General features: G+C 45.5%; 1 protein-coding gene across 6 annotated transcripts in view; it reads left to right on the plus strand.

The window, feature by feature from the left end:
* Nucleotides 1–19,689, plus strand: part of LOC110504371 (glutamate receptor 3) — a 228,838-nt gene that overhangs the window by 55,214 nt on the left and 153,935 nt on the right. For all 6 annotated transcript variants that reach the window (XR_005041266.1, XM_036970542.1, XM_036970543.1 and 3 more), the window contains exon 3: nucleotides 13,492–13,731. Coding sequence is in view for 5 of the 6 variants with exons in the window: in XM_036970542.1 (XP_036826437.1) it covers nucleotides 13,492–13,731 (240 nt within the window). In the remaining variant the exon portion in view is untranslated. The remainder of the gene's footprint in view (nucleotides 1–13,491; nucleotides 13,732–19,689) is intronic.

Raw genomic sequence — 19,689 nt, forward strand, 5'->3', positions numbered from 1 at the left:
TCCTCCTTGCAACAGTAATGTAACTTTAGCATTATCTTTACTCCTTGCAACAGTACTGTAACTTTAGCATTAGCTTTCCTTCTTGCAACAGTACTGTAACTTTAGCATTAGCGTTCCTCCTTGCAACAGTACTGTAATATTAGCATTAGCTTTCCTCCTTGCAACAGTACTGTAACTTTAGCATTAGCTTTCCTTCTTGCAACAGTACTGTAACGTTAGCGATAGTTTTCCTCCTTGCCACAGTACTGTAACGTTAGTATTAGCTTTCCTCCTTGCAACAGTACTGTAACGTTAGCATTATCTTTCCCCCTGCAACAGTACTGTAACATTATCATTAGCTTTCCCCTGCAACAGTACTGTAACTTTAGCATTAGCTTTCCCCTGCAATGCAGCAAATAGTGGAATCACTAAATTATGTCATCCTCACTGTAGATGGTTTGTTTGATATCTGTATCTGGTGTTCTGAAGATGCAGGGGTGTGTGTGTGTGTGTGTATGTGTGTGTGTGTGTGTGTGTGTGTGTGTGTGTGTGTGTGTGTGTGTGTGTGTGTGTCTGTTTGCATTATCTTCTAACAGGGTGCAGATAGCGGTTAATTGTTTGCCGTTTTGGCTTCACTGTCGAGGAAACGTCACACAGTCGAGGCAGTCATGCACATGAAGAGAGATCTCTGCTGATGTGTGTGTTCCACGCCTCATGTATCAATTAAGGCCAGGCAAATTGATTTCCTTTCTCCAAAACTATTATGAAGCAAACCATGCTCTCTCACATTTACTGTCAAAAAGCAGCATCCCTCTTCAAACATTTCTCCTCTCTTGTTCTCCTCCCTTCTCTTTAGAGAATCAGACCTCTGATTTGTTATGTGGGTGTGACAAAGGCCATTGTTTAGCTGATAATGGCAACCATCACACAGCCAGACCTTTACTTGGGGGAAACCATCACATAGCCAGACCTTCATTTGGGGAAAACCATCACACAGCCAGACCTTTACTTTGGGGAAAACCATCACATAGCTGAACCTTTACTTGGGGGAAAACCATCACATAGCCAGACCTTTACTTGGGGGAAAACCATCACATAGCTGGACCTTTACCTTGGGGAAAACCATCACATAGCCAGACCTTTACTTGGGGGAAAACCATCACATAGCCAGACCTTTATTTAGGGGAAAACCATCACATAGCCAGACCTTTATTTAGGGGAAAACCATCACATAGCTGGACCTTTACTTGGGGGAAAACCATCACATAGCCAGACCTTTACTTGGGGGAAAACCATCACATACCAGACCTTTATTTGGGGGAAAACCATCACATAGCCAGACCTTTACTGTGGGGAAAACCATCACATAGCCAGACCTTTACTTTGGGGAAAACCATCACATAGCCAGGCCTTTACTTGGGGGAAAACCATCACATAGCCAGAACTTTACTTTGGAGAAAACCATCACATAGCCAGACCTTTACTTGGGGGAAAACCATCACATAGCCAGACCTTTACTGTGGGGAAAACCATCACATAGCCAGACCTTTACTTTGGGGAAAACCATCACATAGCCAGACCTTTACTTTGGGGAAAACCATCACATAACCAGACCTTTACTGTGGGGAAAACCATCACATAGCCATGCCTTTATTTTGGGGGAAAACCATCACATAACCAGACCTTTACTGTGGGGAAAACCATCACATAGCCATGCCTTTATTTTGGGGGAAAACCATCACATAGCCATGCCTTTATTTTGGGGGAAAACCATCACATAGCTGGACCTTTACTTGGGGGGAAACCATCACATAGCCACGCCTTTATTTTGGGGGAAACTGCTTTCACATCCCCCTTGTTTACTCTTCTTTTAACAGGTGTCAGACATGAGCTCTAGTAATATAAGGACTGTGGTCTAGTATTGTCTTATGATCATATCCAGTCCTCGCAAGTGGCGCAGCGATCTAAGACACTGCATCTCACTGCTAGAGGCGTCACTACATACAGGCTGTATCACAAAAGGCTGTGATTGAGAGTCCCATAAGGCGGCGCATAATTGGCCCCAGTGTCGTCTGGGTTTGGACAGTGTAGGGCGTCATTGTAAATAAGAATTTGCCCCAGTGTCGTCTGGGTTTGGACAGTGTAGGCCGTCATTGTAAATAAGAATTGGCCCCAGTGTCGTCTGGGTTTGGACAGTGTAGGGCATCATTGTAAATAAGAATTGGCCCCAGTGTCGTCTGGGTTTGGACAGTGTAGGGCGTCATTGTAAATAAGAATTTGCCCCAGTGTCGTCTGGGTTTGGACAGTGTAGGCCGTCATTGTAAATAAGAATTGGCCCCAGTGTCGTCTGGGTTTGGACAGTGTAGGCCGTCATTGTAAATAAGAATTGGCCCCAGTGTCGTCTGGGTTTGGACAGTGTAGGCCGTCATTGTAAATAAGAATTGGCCCCAGTGTCGTCTGGGTTTGGACAGTGTAGGCTGTCATTGTAAATAAGAATTGGCCCCAGTGTCGTCTGGGTTTGGACAGTGTAGGGCGTCATTGTAAATAAGAATTGGCCCCAGTGTCGTCTGGGTTTGGACAGTGTAGGGCGTCATTGTAAATAAGAATTGGCCCCAGTGTCGTCTGGGTTTGGACAGTGTAGGGCGTCATTGTAAATAAGAATTGGCCCCAGTGTCGTCTGGGTTTGGACAGTGTAGGGCGTCATTGTAAATAAGAATTGGCCCCAGTGTCGTCTGGGTTTGGACAGTGTAGGCCGTCATTGTAAATAAGAATTTGCCCCAGTGTCGTCTGGGTTTGGACAGTGTAGGGCGTCATTGTAAATAAGAATTGGCCCCAGTGTCGTCTGGGTTTGGACAGTGTAGGGCGTCATTGTAAATAAGAATTGGCCCCAGTGTCGTCTGGGTTTGGACAGTGTAGGGCGTCATTGTAAATAAGAATTGGCCCCAGTGTCGTCTGGGTTTGGACAGTGTAGGGCGTCATTGTAAATAAGAATTGGCCCCAGTGTCGTCTGGGTTTGGACAGTGTAGGGCGTCATTGTAAATAAGAATTTGCCCAGTTAAATAAATAAAAAATATAAAAAAGTGTTACATTTTTTAAATCTGATTTTAGCCTTACAGCCCACTTTAGCCTTGCTCTAGAGCCACACTAGGCCTATTTGAACAGTCTTATAGTCCAGATGCAGCCCAGAGCACATTGACTTTACTAGGCAGGCAGGTAAGATATCTCTTAGGCAGGGAAGCAGCCAGGGAAAATAAATGAGTGGAGGTCTATTGAGTACCTACGGGACAGTTCATTGGCCACACACACACACACACACACACACACCACACACCACACACCACACAAGTACGCACTCCACACACACACACACACACACACACACACACAAGTACGCACTCCACACACATACAGTTCATTGGGCACTCTCTGGACTAAGTCGCAGTGTAATCATGGTGGAATGTCCTGCACAGCCGAGAAGAGTGAGTGAAGGAGGGAGGAGGGATGGGAGAGAGAGGAGGGAAGAGCCTAGGGTACGGAAGAAGGTAGGGGAGGAGGGATGGGAGAGAGAGGATGGAAGAGCCAGGGGTAAAGAAGAAGAAGGTAGGGGTGGAGGGATGGGAAAGAGAGGAGGGAAGAGCCAGGAGTGAAGAAGAAGAAGGTAGGGAAGGAGGCTTATGGAGCTCAGCCCCCTTGAGAGCAGGTGAGAAAGAAGAGAAGAGGAGGATGATGCAGAAAGTAGAGAGGTGAAATAAGAGGACAGAGAATGAGAAGAGAACAGAGAGGAGTAGAATGGATGACATAAGGCCAATAGGAGAGTCAGATGAGAGGGATGCAGTGTATATTACAAGATAGACACAGTGCACTAGAAATGGAATAGGGTGCCATTTATGACACATGCAAAGGAGGACCATATCCTCCTGAGAGGAGGTTTAGAGGCAGTAGAGGATTGTCCCCAGCTACAGAGGAGGTATAGGAGCAGTAGAGGATTGTCCCCAGCTACAGAGGAGGTATAGGGGCAGTAGAGGGTTGTTCCCAGCTACAGAGGAGGAATAGGTGCAGTAGAGGGTTGTTCCCAGCCACAGAGGAGGTAAAAGGCAGTAGAGGGTTGTTCCCAGCTACAGAGGAGGTATAGGGGCAGTAGAGGGTTGTTCCCAGCTACAGAGGAGGTATAGGGGCAGTAGAGGGTTGTTCCCAGCTACAGAGGAGGTATAGGGGCAGTAGAGGGTTGTTCCCAGCTACAGAGGAGGTATAGGGGCAGCAGAGGGTTGTTCCCAGCTACATAGGGGGATCAGTGGGCCACAGCATCTGCTCTGACTGCATAAGATCCAGATTAACTAGACTCTGTGAGAGAGGGTCTTCATGCCAGACCCCCTACCCACCACTCATCCCATCACATTAAACACACACTTCCAGTCACACACAGGCTGGGATTTATTAGAAGGTGCTTTGTCAGTAGTGCAGTGCGCCCCAGTCTATACGCACACCCGCACACAGACACATGCACACAGAGAGACTGGTGGTACCTTTTCCTTCAACCATGTCTGATGAGGAGTTATTCAGCGGAAAACCTCCTCAGGCAATGATCGTTCCGTTACAATATTCATTTTGTAAGCGTATTATGTGTTGGTCGTTCATGTGTAAATCTGGAAATAGACTCCTTTTGCTGTAGATGAGATGAATAGATCGGTCCGTCCTCCTTTTGTCAATAGTATCTTGATTACTTTTATCATTGTAAATTTCATGGCATGAAGGCCTAAACAAGTTATGACGATGTTAATTCATCCAGACTGGCAGCATGAAGTCATCTCATCTCTTTAAGTGTCATGGCCATCATCTTGGGCAACGGGAGGCGAGGCGTTGGTGAAGTTTAGGGGCTGGCATTTGAGTAAATGGTTTGAAGCGCTTCACAGCTCTAAATGGCATGAGCCAATTCAATCCCCCCAAGCACTTATGTGCTATCTACCCCTGTGTGTGTGTGTGTGTGTGTGTGTGTGTGCGCGTCAGCATTTCGCTGGCTTTATAAAGGGGACAAGTCTGATTTAGGTCTGGAAGAACAGAGAGATGGAAAGAGAAATATAGGGAGAAGGGAGAGAGAGAAATGGGGGAGGGAGAAGGGAGGGAGAGAAATGGGGGAGCGGAGGGGGAGGGAGAAGGGAGGGAGAGAAATGGGGGAGGGGAGGGGAAAGGGACTGGGGGAAGAGAAAACAGAGGCGGGGAACGCAGTCAGGACAAGAGAGAGAGAGGGACATGGGGGCAATCAGAGAGCGAGAGGAGAACCAGTAAAGAGATATAATCAACAGTGGCATTTACATCAGCACACAGAGGCCTCTTCCGTCCTTCCACGGCAACAGAGTGTGCATTCAAGGCAACAGTGTGCATTCCAGATGGCACCCTATTCCATACAAAGTGCACTACCTTTTGACAAAGGTCCGTAAGACTCTCGTCAGAAAGTAGTGCATTATATATGGAAAAGTGTACAATTTGGGACGCATACTCTGGTTATGAGACCATGAATGGACATGGACACCCAAATACTTGGATGGATGGAGAGGGTTCTTTAGGAAACATCAGCCAAGCTAGTGAGTGACCTTACAGGACAGACTGTTAACTAGGGTTTCAGGCCAGCTTACAGGACAGACTGTTAACTAGAGTTTCAGGCCAGTTTACAGGACAGACTGTTAACTAGGGTTTCAGGACAGACTGTTAACTAGGGTTTCAGGACAGACTGTTAACTAGGGTTTCAGGACAGACTGTTAACTAGGGTTTCAGGACAGACTGTTAACTAGGGTTATAGTAAACTAATACTTTTGACCGGCTGGGGACATTCTGTTGGTCCCCACAGGTTATAATTAGGTTAGGGTTAGGAGTTAGGAGCTAGGGTGAAGTTTAGGTTTTTGGGTTAAGGTTAGGTTAGGTTAAGGGCATGGGTTAGGGTTAGGTTTAGGGTTAAGTTTAGCTTTTTGGATTAAGGTTAGGGGAAGGGCATGGGTTAGGGTTAGGTTTAGGGTTAAGTTTAGGTTTTTGGGTTAAGGTTAGGGGAAGGGTATGGGTTAGGGTTTGGTTTAGGGTTAGGGAAAATTGGACTTTGAATGGGACTGAATTTTATATCCCCACATAATGTTAGCTGCACAAGACTGTGTGTGTGTGGTCAATATTAGGAATAAATGTTTTGTATACTCAGTGTACACATGAAGTCGGTTAAACAGTATGTAAACATTATTAAAGAGACCAGTGTTCAATGACTATGTACATAAGGCAGCAGTCTCTAAGTTGCATAGTTGAGTACAGGGTTGTAGCCGGCTAGTTACAGTGACTACGTCCAGGGCAGGACTGGGCGGAGGATGGCTAGTGGTGACTATATAACAGTCTAATGGCCTGGTGATAGAAGCAGTTTTTCAGTCCCTCGGTCCCAGCTTTGATGCTCCTGTACTGTCTTTCTGCCTTCCAGATGGTAGCGGGGTGAACAGGTTGTGACTCGGGTGGCTGAGGTCCTTGATGATCTTCTTGGCCTTCCTGTGACACAGGGTGCTGTAGAAGTCCTGGAGGGCAGGCAGTGTGCCCCCCGGTGATGCGTTGGGCTGACCCCATCACCCTCTGGAGAGCCTTGTGGTTGTGGGCGGTGCAGTTGCCATATCAGGCAGTGATACAGCAGACAGGATGCTCTCAATGGTGCTCTCAATGGTGCTCTCAATGGATGCTCTCAATGGTGCTCTCAATGGATGCTCTCAATGGTGCTCTCAATGGTGCTCTCAATGGTGCTCTCAATGGTGCTCTCAATGGATGTTCTCTTATAGTAGCTAGCTTGTCTAACTATCTTAGCTGGCATTCCTGCTGGCAAGGTTGGTAGACTTCAGAAAAGCAAGCAATTACTAAATGCACTGAATAAAGAGTCCCATTGATTTCAATCTTTTACCCAGTTCAGCAGAGATGAGGCATATTTAGTTTCTCAAGATGTTTGCTTAGATCTGTAGAAAAATGAACATATTTTTTTACCTAGAATTATGATTACTGATTTTGGCTTTAGATTTGCAGGAAAATGCAGTTTCAGGTGCAAAATTCTCCAACATCTAGAAGGGGGGGCTAGACCCCTACACAACACCCCCCCCCCCCCCCTACCATTCTCACGTACTTTGTGCCTCTTCAGATTTTCTTCAGGCATTATCAAATCAAATTTTATTTGTCACATGCGCCAAATACAACAGGTCCCTGAAATGCTTACTTAACCCACAATGCAGTTTTAAGAAACATATCCCCCCCCCCCCCCCCCAAGATAAATAAAAGTGACAAATAATTAAAGAGCAGCATCAAAAAAACAATAATAGCGAGACTATATACAGGGAGTACTGGTACAGAGTCAATGTGGAGGCTATATACAGGGAGTACTGGTACAGAGTCAATGTGGAGGCTATATACAGGGGGTACTGGTACAGAGTCAATGTGGAGACTATATACAGGGAGTACTGGTACAGAGTCAATGTGGAGACTATATACAGGGAGTACTGGTACAGAGTCAATGTGGAGACTATATACAGGGAGCACTGGTACAGAGTCAATGTGGAGACTATATACAGGGAGTACTGGTACAGAGTCAATGTGGAGACTATATACAGGGAGTACTGGTACAGAGTCAATGTGGAGACTATATACATGGGGGTACTGGTACAGAGTCAATGTGGAGGCTATATACAGGGAATACTGGTACAGAGTCAATGTGGAGACTATATACAGGGAGTACTGGTACAGAGTCAATGTGGAGACTATATACAGGGAGTACTGGTACAGAGTTAATGTGGAGACTATATACAGGGAGTACTGGTACAGAGTCAATGTGGAGACTATATACAGGGAGTACTGGTACAGAGTCAATGTGGAGACTATGTACAGGGAGTACTGGTACAGAGTCAATGTGGAGGCTATATACAGGGAGTACTGGTACAGAGTTAATGTGGAGACTATATACAGGGAGTACTGGTACAGAGTCAATGTGGAGGCTATATACAGGGGGGACTGGTACAGAGTCAATGTGGAGACTATATACAGGGGGTACTGGTACAGAGTCAATGTGAAGGCTATATACAGGGGGTACTGGTACAGAGTCAATGTGGAAGCTATATACAGGGGGGACTGGTACAGAGTCAATGTGGAGACTATATACAGGGGGTACTGGTACAGAGTCAATATGGAGGCTATATACAGGGGGTACTGGTACAGAGTCAATGTGGAGACTATATACAGGGAGTACTGGTACAGAGTCAATGTGGAGGCTATATACAGGGAGTACTGGTACAGAGTCAATGTGGAGGCTATATACAGGGAGTACTGGTACAGAGTCAATGTGGAGACTATATACAGGCAGTACTGGTACAGAGTCAATGTGGAGACTATATACAGGGTGTTACGGAACAGAGTCAATGTGGAGACTATATACAGGGGGTACTGGTACAGTCAATGTGGAGACTATATACAGGGAGTACTGGTACAGAGTCAATGTGGAGGCTATATACAGGGAGTACTGGTACAGAGTCAATGTGGAGACTATATACAGGGGGTACTGGTACAGAGTCAATGTGGAGACTATATACAGGGTGTTACGGAACAGAGTCAATGTGGAGACTATATACAGGGGGTACTGGTACAGTCAATGTGGAGACTATATACAGGGAGTACTGGTACAGAGTCAATGTGGAGGCTATATACAGGGAGTACTGGTACAGAGTCAATGTGGAGACTATATACAGGGGGTACTGGTACAGAGTCAATGTGGAGACTATGTACAGGGGGTACTGGTACAGAGTCAATGTGGAGACTATATACAGGGGGTACTGGTACAGAGTCAATGTGGAGACTATATACAGGGGTACTGGTACATAGTCAATGTGGAGATTATATACAGGGGGTACTGGTACAGAGTCAATGTGGAGACTATATACAGGGGGTACTGGTACAGAGTCAATGTGGAGACTATATACAGGGGGTACTGGTACAGAGTCAATGTGGAGACTATATACAGGGGGTACTGGTACAGAGTCAATGTGGAGACTATATACAGGGGGTACTGGTACAGAGTCAATGTGGAGACTATATACAGGGGTACTGGTACATAGTCAATGTGGAGACTATATACAGGGGTACTGGTACATAGTCAATGTGGAGATTATATACAGGGTGTTACGGTACAGAGTCAATGTGGAGACTATATACAGGGGGTACTGGTACAGAGTCAATGTGGAGACTATATACAGGGGGTACTGGTACAGAGTCAATGTGGAGACTATATACAGGGGTACTGGTACATAGTCAATGTGGAGATTATATACAGGGGGTACTAGTACAGAGTCAATGTGGAGACTATATACAGGGGGTACTGGTACATAGTCAATGTGGAGATTATATACAGGGGGTACTGGTACAGAGTCAATGTGGAGACTATATACAGGGGGTACTGGTACAGAGTCAATGTGGAGACTATATACAGGGGGTACTGGTACAGAGTCAATGTGGAGACTATATACAGGGGGTACTGGTACAGAGTCAATGTGGAGACTATATACAGGGGTACTGGTACATAGTCAATGTGGAGATTATATACAGGGGGTACTAGTACAGAGTCAATGTGGAGACTATATACAGGGGGTACTGGTACAGAGTCAATGTGGAGACTATATACAGGGGGTACTGGTACAGAGTCAATGTGGAGACTATATACAGGGGGTACTGGTACAGAGTCAATGTGGAGACTATATACAGGGGGTACTGGTACAGAGTCAATGTGGAGACTATATACAGGGGTACTGGTACATAGTCAATGTGGAGATTATATACAGGGGGTACTGGTACGGAGTCAATGTGGAGACTATATACAGGGGTACTGGTACATAGTCAATGTGGAGATTATATACAGGGTGTTACGGTACAGAGTCAATGTGGAGACTATATACAGGGGGTACTGGTACAGAGTCAATGTGGAGACTATATACAGGGGGTACTGGTACAGAGTCAATGTGGAGACTATATACAGGGGTACTGGTACATAGTCAATGTGGAGATTATATACAGGGGGTACTAGTACAGAGTCAATGTGGAGACTATATACAGGGGGTACTGGTACAGAGTCAATGTGGAGACTATATACAGGGGGTACTGGTACAGAGTCAATGTGGAGACTATATACAGGGGGTACTGGTACAGAGTCAATGTGGAGACTATATACAGGGGGTACTGGTACAGAGTCAATGTGGAGACTATATACAGGGGTACTGGTACATAGTCAATGTGGAGATTATATACAGGGGGTACTGGTACGGAGTCAATGTGGAGACTATATACAGGGGTACTGGTACATAGTCAATGTGGAGATTATATACAGGGTGTTACGGTACAGACTCAATGTGGAGACTATATACAGGGGGTACTGGTACAGAGTCAATGTGGAGACTATATACAGGGGTACTGGTACATAGTCAATGTGGAGATTATATACAGGGGGTACTGGTACGGAGTCAATGTGGAGACTATATACAGGGGTACTGGTACATAGTCAATGTGGAGACTATATACAGGGGGTACCGGTACAGAGTCAATGTGGAGACTATATACAGGGTGTTACGGTACAGAGTCCATGTGCGGGGGCACTGGTTAGATGAGGTAATTAAGGTCATAGCAGCAGCGTAAAAGAGGGGAGGGGGGCAATGCAAATAGTCCAGGTAGCCATTTGATTGGATGTTCAGTAGTCTTATGTCTTGAGGGTAGAAGCTGTTTAGAATTCTCTTGGACCTAGACTTGGCGCTCTGGTACCGCTTGCCGTGCAGTAGCAGAGAGAACAGTCTATGACTAAGGTGGATGGAGTCTTTGACAATTTTTAAGGCCTTCCTCTGAGACCGCCTGGTATAGAGGTCCTGAATGTCAGGAAACTTGGCCCCAGTGATGTACTGGGCCATACGCACTACCCTCTGTAGTGCCTTGCGGTCCGAGGCCGAGCAGTTGCCATACCAGGCATTGATGCAACCAGTCAGGATGCTCTCAATGTTGCAGCTGTAAATTCTTTTAAGGATCTGGGGCCCATGCCAAAACTTTTCAGTCTCCTGAGGTGGAATAGGTTTAGTCGTGTCCTCTTCACGACTGTCTTGGTGTGTTTGGACCATTATAGTTTGTTGGTAATGTGGAAGTTAAGGAACTTGAAGCTCTCATTGACTGTAGTGGAACAGGTTGAGAATGGGGACCTGCTCCACTACAGCCCCGTCGATGAGAATGGGGACATGCTCCACTACAGCCCCGTCGATGAGAATGGGGACCTGCTCCACTACAGCCCCGTCGATGAGAATGGGGACCTGCTCCACTACAGTCGATGAGAATGGGGACCTGCTCCACCACAGTCGATGAGAATGGGGACCTGCTCCACTACAGCCCCGTCGATGAGAATGGGGACCTGCTCCACCACAGCCCTGTCGATGAGAATGGGGACCTGCTCCACCACAGTCGATGAGAATGGGGACCTGCTCCACTACAGTCGATGAGAATGGGGACCTGCTCCACTACAGTCGATGAGAATGGGGACCTGCTCCACTACAGTCGATGAGAATGGGGACCTGCTCCACCACAGTCGATGAGAATGGGGACCTGCTCCACTACAGTCGATGAGAATGGGGACCTGCTCCACTACAGTCGATGAGAATGGGGACCTGCTCCACCACAGTCGATGAGAATGGGGACCTGCTCCACTACAGCCCCGTCGATGGGAATGGGGACCTGTTCCACTATAGCCCTGTCGATGAGAATGGGGACCTGCTCCACTACAGCCCCGTCGATGAGAATGGGGACCTGTTCCACTACAGCCCCGTCGATGGGAATGGGGACCTGCTCCACTACAGTCGATGAGAATGGGGACCTGCTCCACTACAGTCGATGAGAATGGGGACCTGCTCCACTACAGTCGATGAGAATGGGGACCTGCTCCACCACAGTCGATGAGAATGGGGACCTGCTCCACTACAGCCCCGTCGATGAGAATGGGGACCTGTTCCACTACAGCCCCGTCGATGAGAATGGGGACCTGCTCCACTATAGCCCCATCGATGAGAATGGGGACCTGCTCCACTACAGTCGATGAGAATGGGGACCTGCTCCACTACAGTCGATGAGAATGGGGACCTGCTCCACTACAGTCGATGAGAATGGGGACCTGCTCCACCACAGTCGATGAGAATGGGGACCTGCTCCACTACAGCCCCGTCGATGAGAATGGGGACCTGTTCCACTACAGCCCCGTCGATGAGAATGGGGATCTGCTCCACTACAGCCCCGTCGATGAGAACGGGGACCTGCTCCACTACAGTCGATGAGAATGGGGACCTGCTCCACTACAGCCCCGTCGATGAGAATGGGGACCTGTTCCACTACAGCCCCGTCGATGAGAATGGGGATCTGCTCCACTACAGCCCCGTCGATGAGAACGGGGACCTGCTCCACTACAGTCGATGAGAATGGGGACCTGCCCCACTATAGCCCCGTCGATGAGAATGGGGATCTGCTCCACTACAGCCCCGTCGATGAGAATGGGGACCTGCTCCACTACAGCCCCGTCGATGAGAATGGGGACCTGCTCCACTATAGCCCCATCGATGAGAATGGGGACCTGCTCCACTACAGTGTTGTAGATTCTAGCTGTTGCATTCTAACACCCCCAATGTTCAACATGCCATTAAAACAGGAGATATGATTGGATGTTTCCACTGCTCAGCCATCTGTATCATTCCAGAGGCTTGGAGATGTTCAGAGCACTTTATTAGCCAATCAGAAAGCTTGATTTTCCAATTGGAACACATGGAAAGCCTATCTCTTTCAAGTGTATGACACAGTGGTAGCGTGTCATAAATGAAATCGGAATGTTTCCTGTTTTTCAGGGATACAGTATCATTAACCTGACTTCTGTTTCCCCTGATAAACAGAAGTGGGGACTCCGCTACATTAGGTTAGCCACACCATCAGCCACATGTTCCTTCACCAAACCTTCACCAAATAGTATCTGACATTATTTAAAATGCTTGATCTGGGTTTGATTGAGCTTGCCTGGCGCAATGGAACCAATAGAATAGTTGCAAAAGTCCCTGGTCTGTTCTCGACCAAAACGTGTGTTTCCCTCTTCCCTTTGTAGTGCACTAGTTTTGACAGAGCCCTATGAGACCTGGTCAAAAGTAGTGCACTTTAAATAGTGTGCCATTTACGACATATGCAAGTGTTTTCCCCAGCTGAATAAATGTCATCCAATGCAGATAGGCTGACTGATGAAGAGTAATGCTGGTCTTACTGATGAAGAGCAATGCTGGTCTTACTGCAAGATCTCATTCCACAAATTGGCTGTTATAGATTTTCTACAGTGTAGCTACCGAAGATGTTTGCTTTTTCAAACACTTGACATTTGTGTGGGTGTGTGTCTGATCTTGTTGTCTCTCTTAAGCATCCTAACGCCTCCCTCCCTCCCTCCCTCCCTCCCTCCCTCTCTCCCTCTCTCTCCAGTCTGCTCTCAGTTCTCCCGAGGGGTCTATGCCATCTTCGGCTTCTACGATAAAAAGTCTATGAACACCCTGACGTCATTCTGTGGTGCGCTGCACACCTCCTTCGTCACGCCCAGTTACCCCACCGACAACGAGGTGCAGTTTGTCATCCAGATGAGACCTGCACTGCGTGGGGCTGTCCTCAGCCTGCTGTCACACTACAAGTGGCAAAAGTTTGTCTACCTCTACGACACCGACAGAGGTAGGTGCCATGCCATCACAGGCCTTGATGTAGTACAGGGTGTGAGGTAAACACACTGACAGAGCTAGGTGCCATGCCATCACAGGCCTTGATGTAGTTCAGGGTGTGAGGTAAACACACTGACAGAGCTAGGTGCCATGCCATCACAGGCCTTGATATAGTTCAGGGTGTGAGGTAAACACACAGACAGAGCTAGGTGCTCTTGAAGTATTTTTTGACTGCAATATCATTGATAATAGTAGATATTGTTACATAATTTAACATACAATACAGACTGTGGTAGGTAAGGTTTGACAGGCTGGGTCTACCATAGACTTTGACATGGTTTGGTTGAGGGTTTTAAGTATTGACTCTTAGGGGTGCCCTTGAAACAGTTGACATTGTCAACGTTGATAATATTCATGGCCAAAACGACAAAGTATACTGTACATGATCTAGTGTGCTGGAACATTACCTACTTGAAACAAGGAAGTGGGTGACATTCTATAAGCACTGTGTATTGTAATCTACAGGCCATTCACAAACTCCATCTTCTTTATAAATGGAAGAAATGTATGTTGTTGTAAGTAATCTTTGGATGCAGTATGTCATTGGTAGTAATCTTTGGATGCAGTATGTCATTGGTAGTAATCTTTGGATGCAGTATGTCATTGGTAGTAATAATCTTTGGATGCAGTATGTCATTGGTAGTAATCTTTGGATGCAGTATGTCATTGGTAGTAATCTTTGGATGCAGTATGTCATTGGTAGTAATCTTTGGATGCAGTATGTCATTGGTAGTAATCTTTGGATGCAGTATGTCATTGGTAGTAATCTTTGGATGCATTATGTCATTGGTAGTAATCTTTGGATGCAGTATGGCATTGGTAGTAATCTTTGGATGCAGTATGTCATTGGTAGTAATCTTTGGATGCAGTATGTCATTGGTAGTAATCTTTGGATGCAGTATGGCATTGGTAGTAATCTTTGGATGCAGTATGTCATTGTAAGTAATCTTTGGGTGCAGTATGTCATTGGTAGTAATCTTTGGATGCAGTATGGCATTGGTAGTAATCTTTGGATGCAGTATGTCATTGTAAGTAATCTTTGGGTGCAGTATGTCATTGTAAGTAATCTTTGGGTGCAGTATGTCATTGTAAGTGATCTTTGGATGCAGTTTGTCATTGTAAGTAATCTTTGGATGCAGTATGTCAGTGTAAGTGATCTTTGGATGCAGTATTTCACCGTAACTAAGCTTTGGATGCAGTATGTCACCGTAACTAAGCTTTGGATGCAGTATGTCACCGTAAATAAGCTTTGGATGCAGTATGTCACCGTAAATAAGCTTTGGGGGCAGTATGCCATTGTAAGTAATCTTTGGATGCAGTATGTCATTGTAAGTAATCTTTGGGTGCAGTATGTCATTGTAAGTGATCTTTGGATGCAGTTTGTCATTGTAAGTAATCTTTGGATGCAGTATGTCATTGTAAGTAATCTTTGGATGCAGTATGTCACCGTAAATAAGCTTTGGATGCAGTATGTCGTTGGTAGTAATCTTTGGATGCAGTATGTCATTGGTAGTAATCTTTGGATGCAGTATGTCATTGGTAGTAATCTTTGGATGCAGTATGGCATTGGTAGTAATCTTTGGATGCAGTATGTCATTGGTAGTAATCTTTGGATCCAGTATGTCATTGGTTGTAATCTTTGGATGCAGTATGTCACCGTAAATAAGCTTTGGATGCAGTATGTCGTTGGTAGTAATCTTTGGATGCAGTATGTCATTGGTAGTAATCTTTGGATGCAGTAGGTCATTGGTAGTAATCTTTGGATGCAATATGTCACCGTAAATAAGCTTTGGATGCAGTATGTCACCGTAAATAAGCTTTGGGGGCAGTATGCCATTGTAAGTAATCTTTGGATGCAGTATGTCATTGTAAGTAATCTTTGGGTGCAGTATGTCATTGTAAGTAATCTTTGGGTGCAGTATGTCATTGTAAGTGATCTTTGGATGCAGTTTGTCATTGTAAGTACTCTTTGGATGCAGTATGTCATTGTAAGTAATCTTTGGGTGCAGTATGTCATTGTAAGTAATCTTTGGGTGCAGTATGTCATTGTAAGTAATCTTTGGATGCAGTTTGTCATTGTAAGTAATCTTTGGATGCAGTATGTCATTGTAAGTAATCTTTGGGTGCAGTATGTCAGTGTAAGTGATCTTTGGATGCAGTATTTCACCGTAACTAAGCTTTGGATGCAGTATGTCACCGTAACTAAGCTTTGGATGCAGTATGTCACCGTAAATAAGCTTTGGATGCAGTATGTCACCGTAAATAAGCTTTGGGGGCAGTATGCCATTGTAAGTAATCTTTGGATGCAGTATGTCATTGTAAGTAATCTTTGGGTGCAGTATGTCATTGTAAGTGATCTTTGGATGCAGTTTGTCATTGTAAGTAATCTTTGGATGCAGTATGTCATTGTAAGTAATCTTTGGGTGCAGTATGTCAGTGTAAGTGATCTTTGGATGCAGTATTTCACCGTAACTAAGCTTTGGATGCAGTATGTCACCGTAACTAAGCTTTGGATGCAGTATGTCACCGTAACTAAGCTTTGGATGCAGTATGTCACCGTAACTAAGCTTTGGATGCAGTATGTTACCGTAACTAAGCTTTGGGTGCAGTATGTCATTGTAACTAAGCTTTGGGTGCAGTATGTCATTGTAAGTAAGCTTTGGGTGCAGTATGTCACCGTAACTAAGCTTTGGGTGCAGTATGTCACCGTAACTAAGCTTTGGGTGCAGTATGTCGCCGTAACTAAGCTTTGGTTGCAGTATGTCACCGTAACTAAGCTTTGGGTGCAGTATGTCACCATAACTAAGCTTTGGGTGCAGTATGTCACCGTAACTAAGTAACTAAGCTGTTGTTGCTGCAGTCAAGCTGATATTAAAGAGTGGAAACTATGCTCTATACCTGTAGGGGATAGTTATTTGTATTAATAAAGAGTTATTGTGCTGTTTCTTAGGTGTGTGTGTGTGTGTGTGTGTGTACGTGTTGTGACAACATACCAACATGTAGCCTCATGTTTATACCCTCTAGACAGTAGCGTCATGTTTATACCCTCTAGACAGTAGCGTCATGTCTATTCCCTCCTCTAGACAGTAGCGTCATGTCTATTCCCTCCTCTAGACAGTAGTGTCATGTCTATTCCCTCCTCTAGACAGTAGCGTCATGTCTATTCCCTCCTCTAGACAGTAGCATCATATCTATTCCCTCCTCTAGACAGTAGCGTCATGTCTATTCCCTCCTCTAGACAGTAGCATCATATCTATTCCCTCCTCTAGACAGTAGCGTCATGTCTATTCCCTCCTCTAGACAGTAGCATCATGTCTATTCCCTCCTCTAGACAGTAGCGTCATATCTATTCCCTCCTCTAGACAGTAGCATCATGTATATTCTCTCCTTTAGACAGTAGCATCATGTCTATTCCCCCCTCTAGACAGTAGCATCATATCTATTCCCTCCTCTAGACAGTAGCGTCATGTCTATTCCCTCCTCTAGACAGTAGCATCATATCCATTCCCTCCTCTAGACAGTAGCATCATATCCATTCCCTCCTTTAGACAGTAGCATCATGTCTATTCCCCCCTCTAGACAGTAGCATCATGTCTATTCCCTCTAGACAGTAGCATCATGTCTATTCCCTCCTCTAGACAGTAGCATCATGTCCATTCCCTCCTCTAGACAGTAGCATCATGTATATTCTCTCCTTTAGACAGTAGCATCATGTCTATTCCCTCCTCTAGACAGTAGCATCATGTCCATTCCCTCCTCTAGACAGTAGCATCATGTATATTCTCTCCTTTAGACAGTAGCATCATGTCCATTCCCTCCTCTAGACAGTAGCATCATATCCATTCCCTCCTCTAGACAGTAGCATCATGTCTATTCCCTCCTCTAGACAGTAGCATCATGTATATTCTCTCCTCTAGACAGTAGCATCATGTCTATTCCCTCTAGACAGTAGCGTCATGTCTATTCCCTCAAGACAGACAGTAGTGTCATGTCTATTCCCTCCCTCCAGACAGACAGACAGACAGACAAAGTTTAGAAAACACCATTGATTTACTGGCTTTTACCTGTGTAAGAGCAACTCCCCATCTGCATGCCAAACAGACACAACCCTATACTGCTGTATGTGTAAGGCAATGCCTTATTATAGTGGGGACATTATCCCCCAGAGAGAATTTAAGGGCTTAATTGATGCTCTCCATCCAGGACTCAATCAGGCTCTGATAAATGGCTCATCAGGTAGACCATTGTCTCAAGTAGTGTGTGTTTTGTTTGTGTCTGTCAAGCTCTATACCCTCTCTCTGTATGTGTTTGTGTGTGTGTCTGTCAAGCTCTATACCCTCTCTCTCTATTTGTTTGTGTGTGTGTGTGTCAAGCAGCATCTCTATGCCCTCCTTACACCCAGGTAATCAGATGGACCAGCTCCCGTGGTAATTCAACCACATAGGAAGGAGAGGAGCAGAGACTGGAGGAAGGCATTGTTACCATTTTAATAAAGTTATTCTGGGGGAAGGCATCATTACTGTTTTAATGTTGGACTGGAGGAAGGCCTTGTTACTGTTTTACTGAAGAAAGGCATCGTTAAGGTTTTAATAGATTGGGGGAAGATATCGTTACTGTTTTAATGAAGTTAGACTGGGGGAAGGCATCGTTAATGAAGTTAAACTGGGGGAAGGCATCGTTAATAAAGTTAGACTGGGGGAAGGCATCGTTAATAAAGTTAGACTGGGGGAAGGCATCGTTAATAAAGTTAGACTGGGGGAAGGCATCGTTAATGTGTTAATAAAGTTAGACTGGGGCAAGGCATCGTTAATGTGTTAATGAAGTTAGACTGGGGGAAGACATCGTTAATGAAGTTAGACTGGGGGAAGACATCGTTAATGAAGTTAGACTGGGGGAAGGCATCGTTAATAAAGTTAGACTGGGGGAAGGCATCGTTAATAAAGTTAGACTGGGGGAAGGCATCGTTAATGAAGTTAGACTGGGGGAAGGCATCGTTAATAAAGTTAGACTGGGGGAAGGCATCGTTAATGAAGTTAGACTGGGGGAAGGCATCGTTAATAAAGTTAGACTGGGGGAAGGCATCGTTAATAAAGTTAGACTGGGGGAAGGCATCGTTAATGAAGTTAGACTGGGGGAAGGCATCGTTAATAAAGTTAGACTGGGGGAAGGCATCGTTAATGAAGTTAGACTGGGGGAAGGCATCGTTAATGAAGTTAAACTGGGGGAAGGCATCGTTAATAAAGTTAGACTGGGGGAAGGCATCGTTAATGTGTTAATGAAGTTAGACTGGGGGAAGACATCGTTAATGTGTTAATGAAGTTAGACTGGGGGAAGGCATCGTTAATGTGTTAATAAAGTTAGACTGGGGGAAGGCATCGTTAATGAAGTTAGACTGGGGGAAGGCATCGTTAATGAAGTTAGACTGGGGGAAGGCATCGTTAATGTGTTAATAAAGTCAGACTGGGGGAAGACAAACCATGGCGCCGACAGAGATGGTCGCCTCACTTCGAGTTCTTAGGAAACTGTGCAGTATTTAGTTTTTCTTTGTGCTATTTCTTACATTGTTACCCCATGAAATCTTAATTCTTATTACATTCAGCCGGGAGGAACTATTGGATATAAGGGCAACATCAGTTTACCATCATTACGACCAGGAATACGACTTTCCCGAAGCGGATCCTCTGTTTGGACCACCACCCAGGACAATGGAGCTAATTCCAAAGCAACGGCGCTGCAGAAGGAGCAGACGAAGCGGCCACCTGGCCAGGTTCCGTAGACGTGCGTATCGCACACCGCTCCCGAGTATACTACAAGCTATTGTCCAGTCTCTTGACAACAAGGTAGATGAAATTTGAGCAAGGGCTGCCTTCCAGAGAGACGTCAGAGATTGTAACGTTCTCTGTTTCACGGA

The sequence above is a fragment of the Oncorhynchus mykiss genome, chromosome 31 (genome assembly GCF_013265735.2).
Source record: "Oncorhynchus mykiss isolate Arlee chromosome 31, USDA_OmykA_1.1, whole genome shotgun sequence".
Lineage (NCBI taxonomy): Eukaryota > Metazoa > Chordata > Actinopteri > Salmoniformes > Salmonidae > Oncorhynchus > Oncorhynchus mykiss.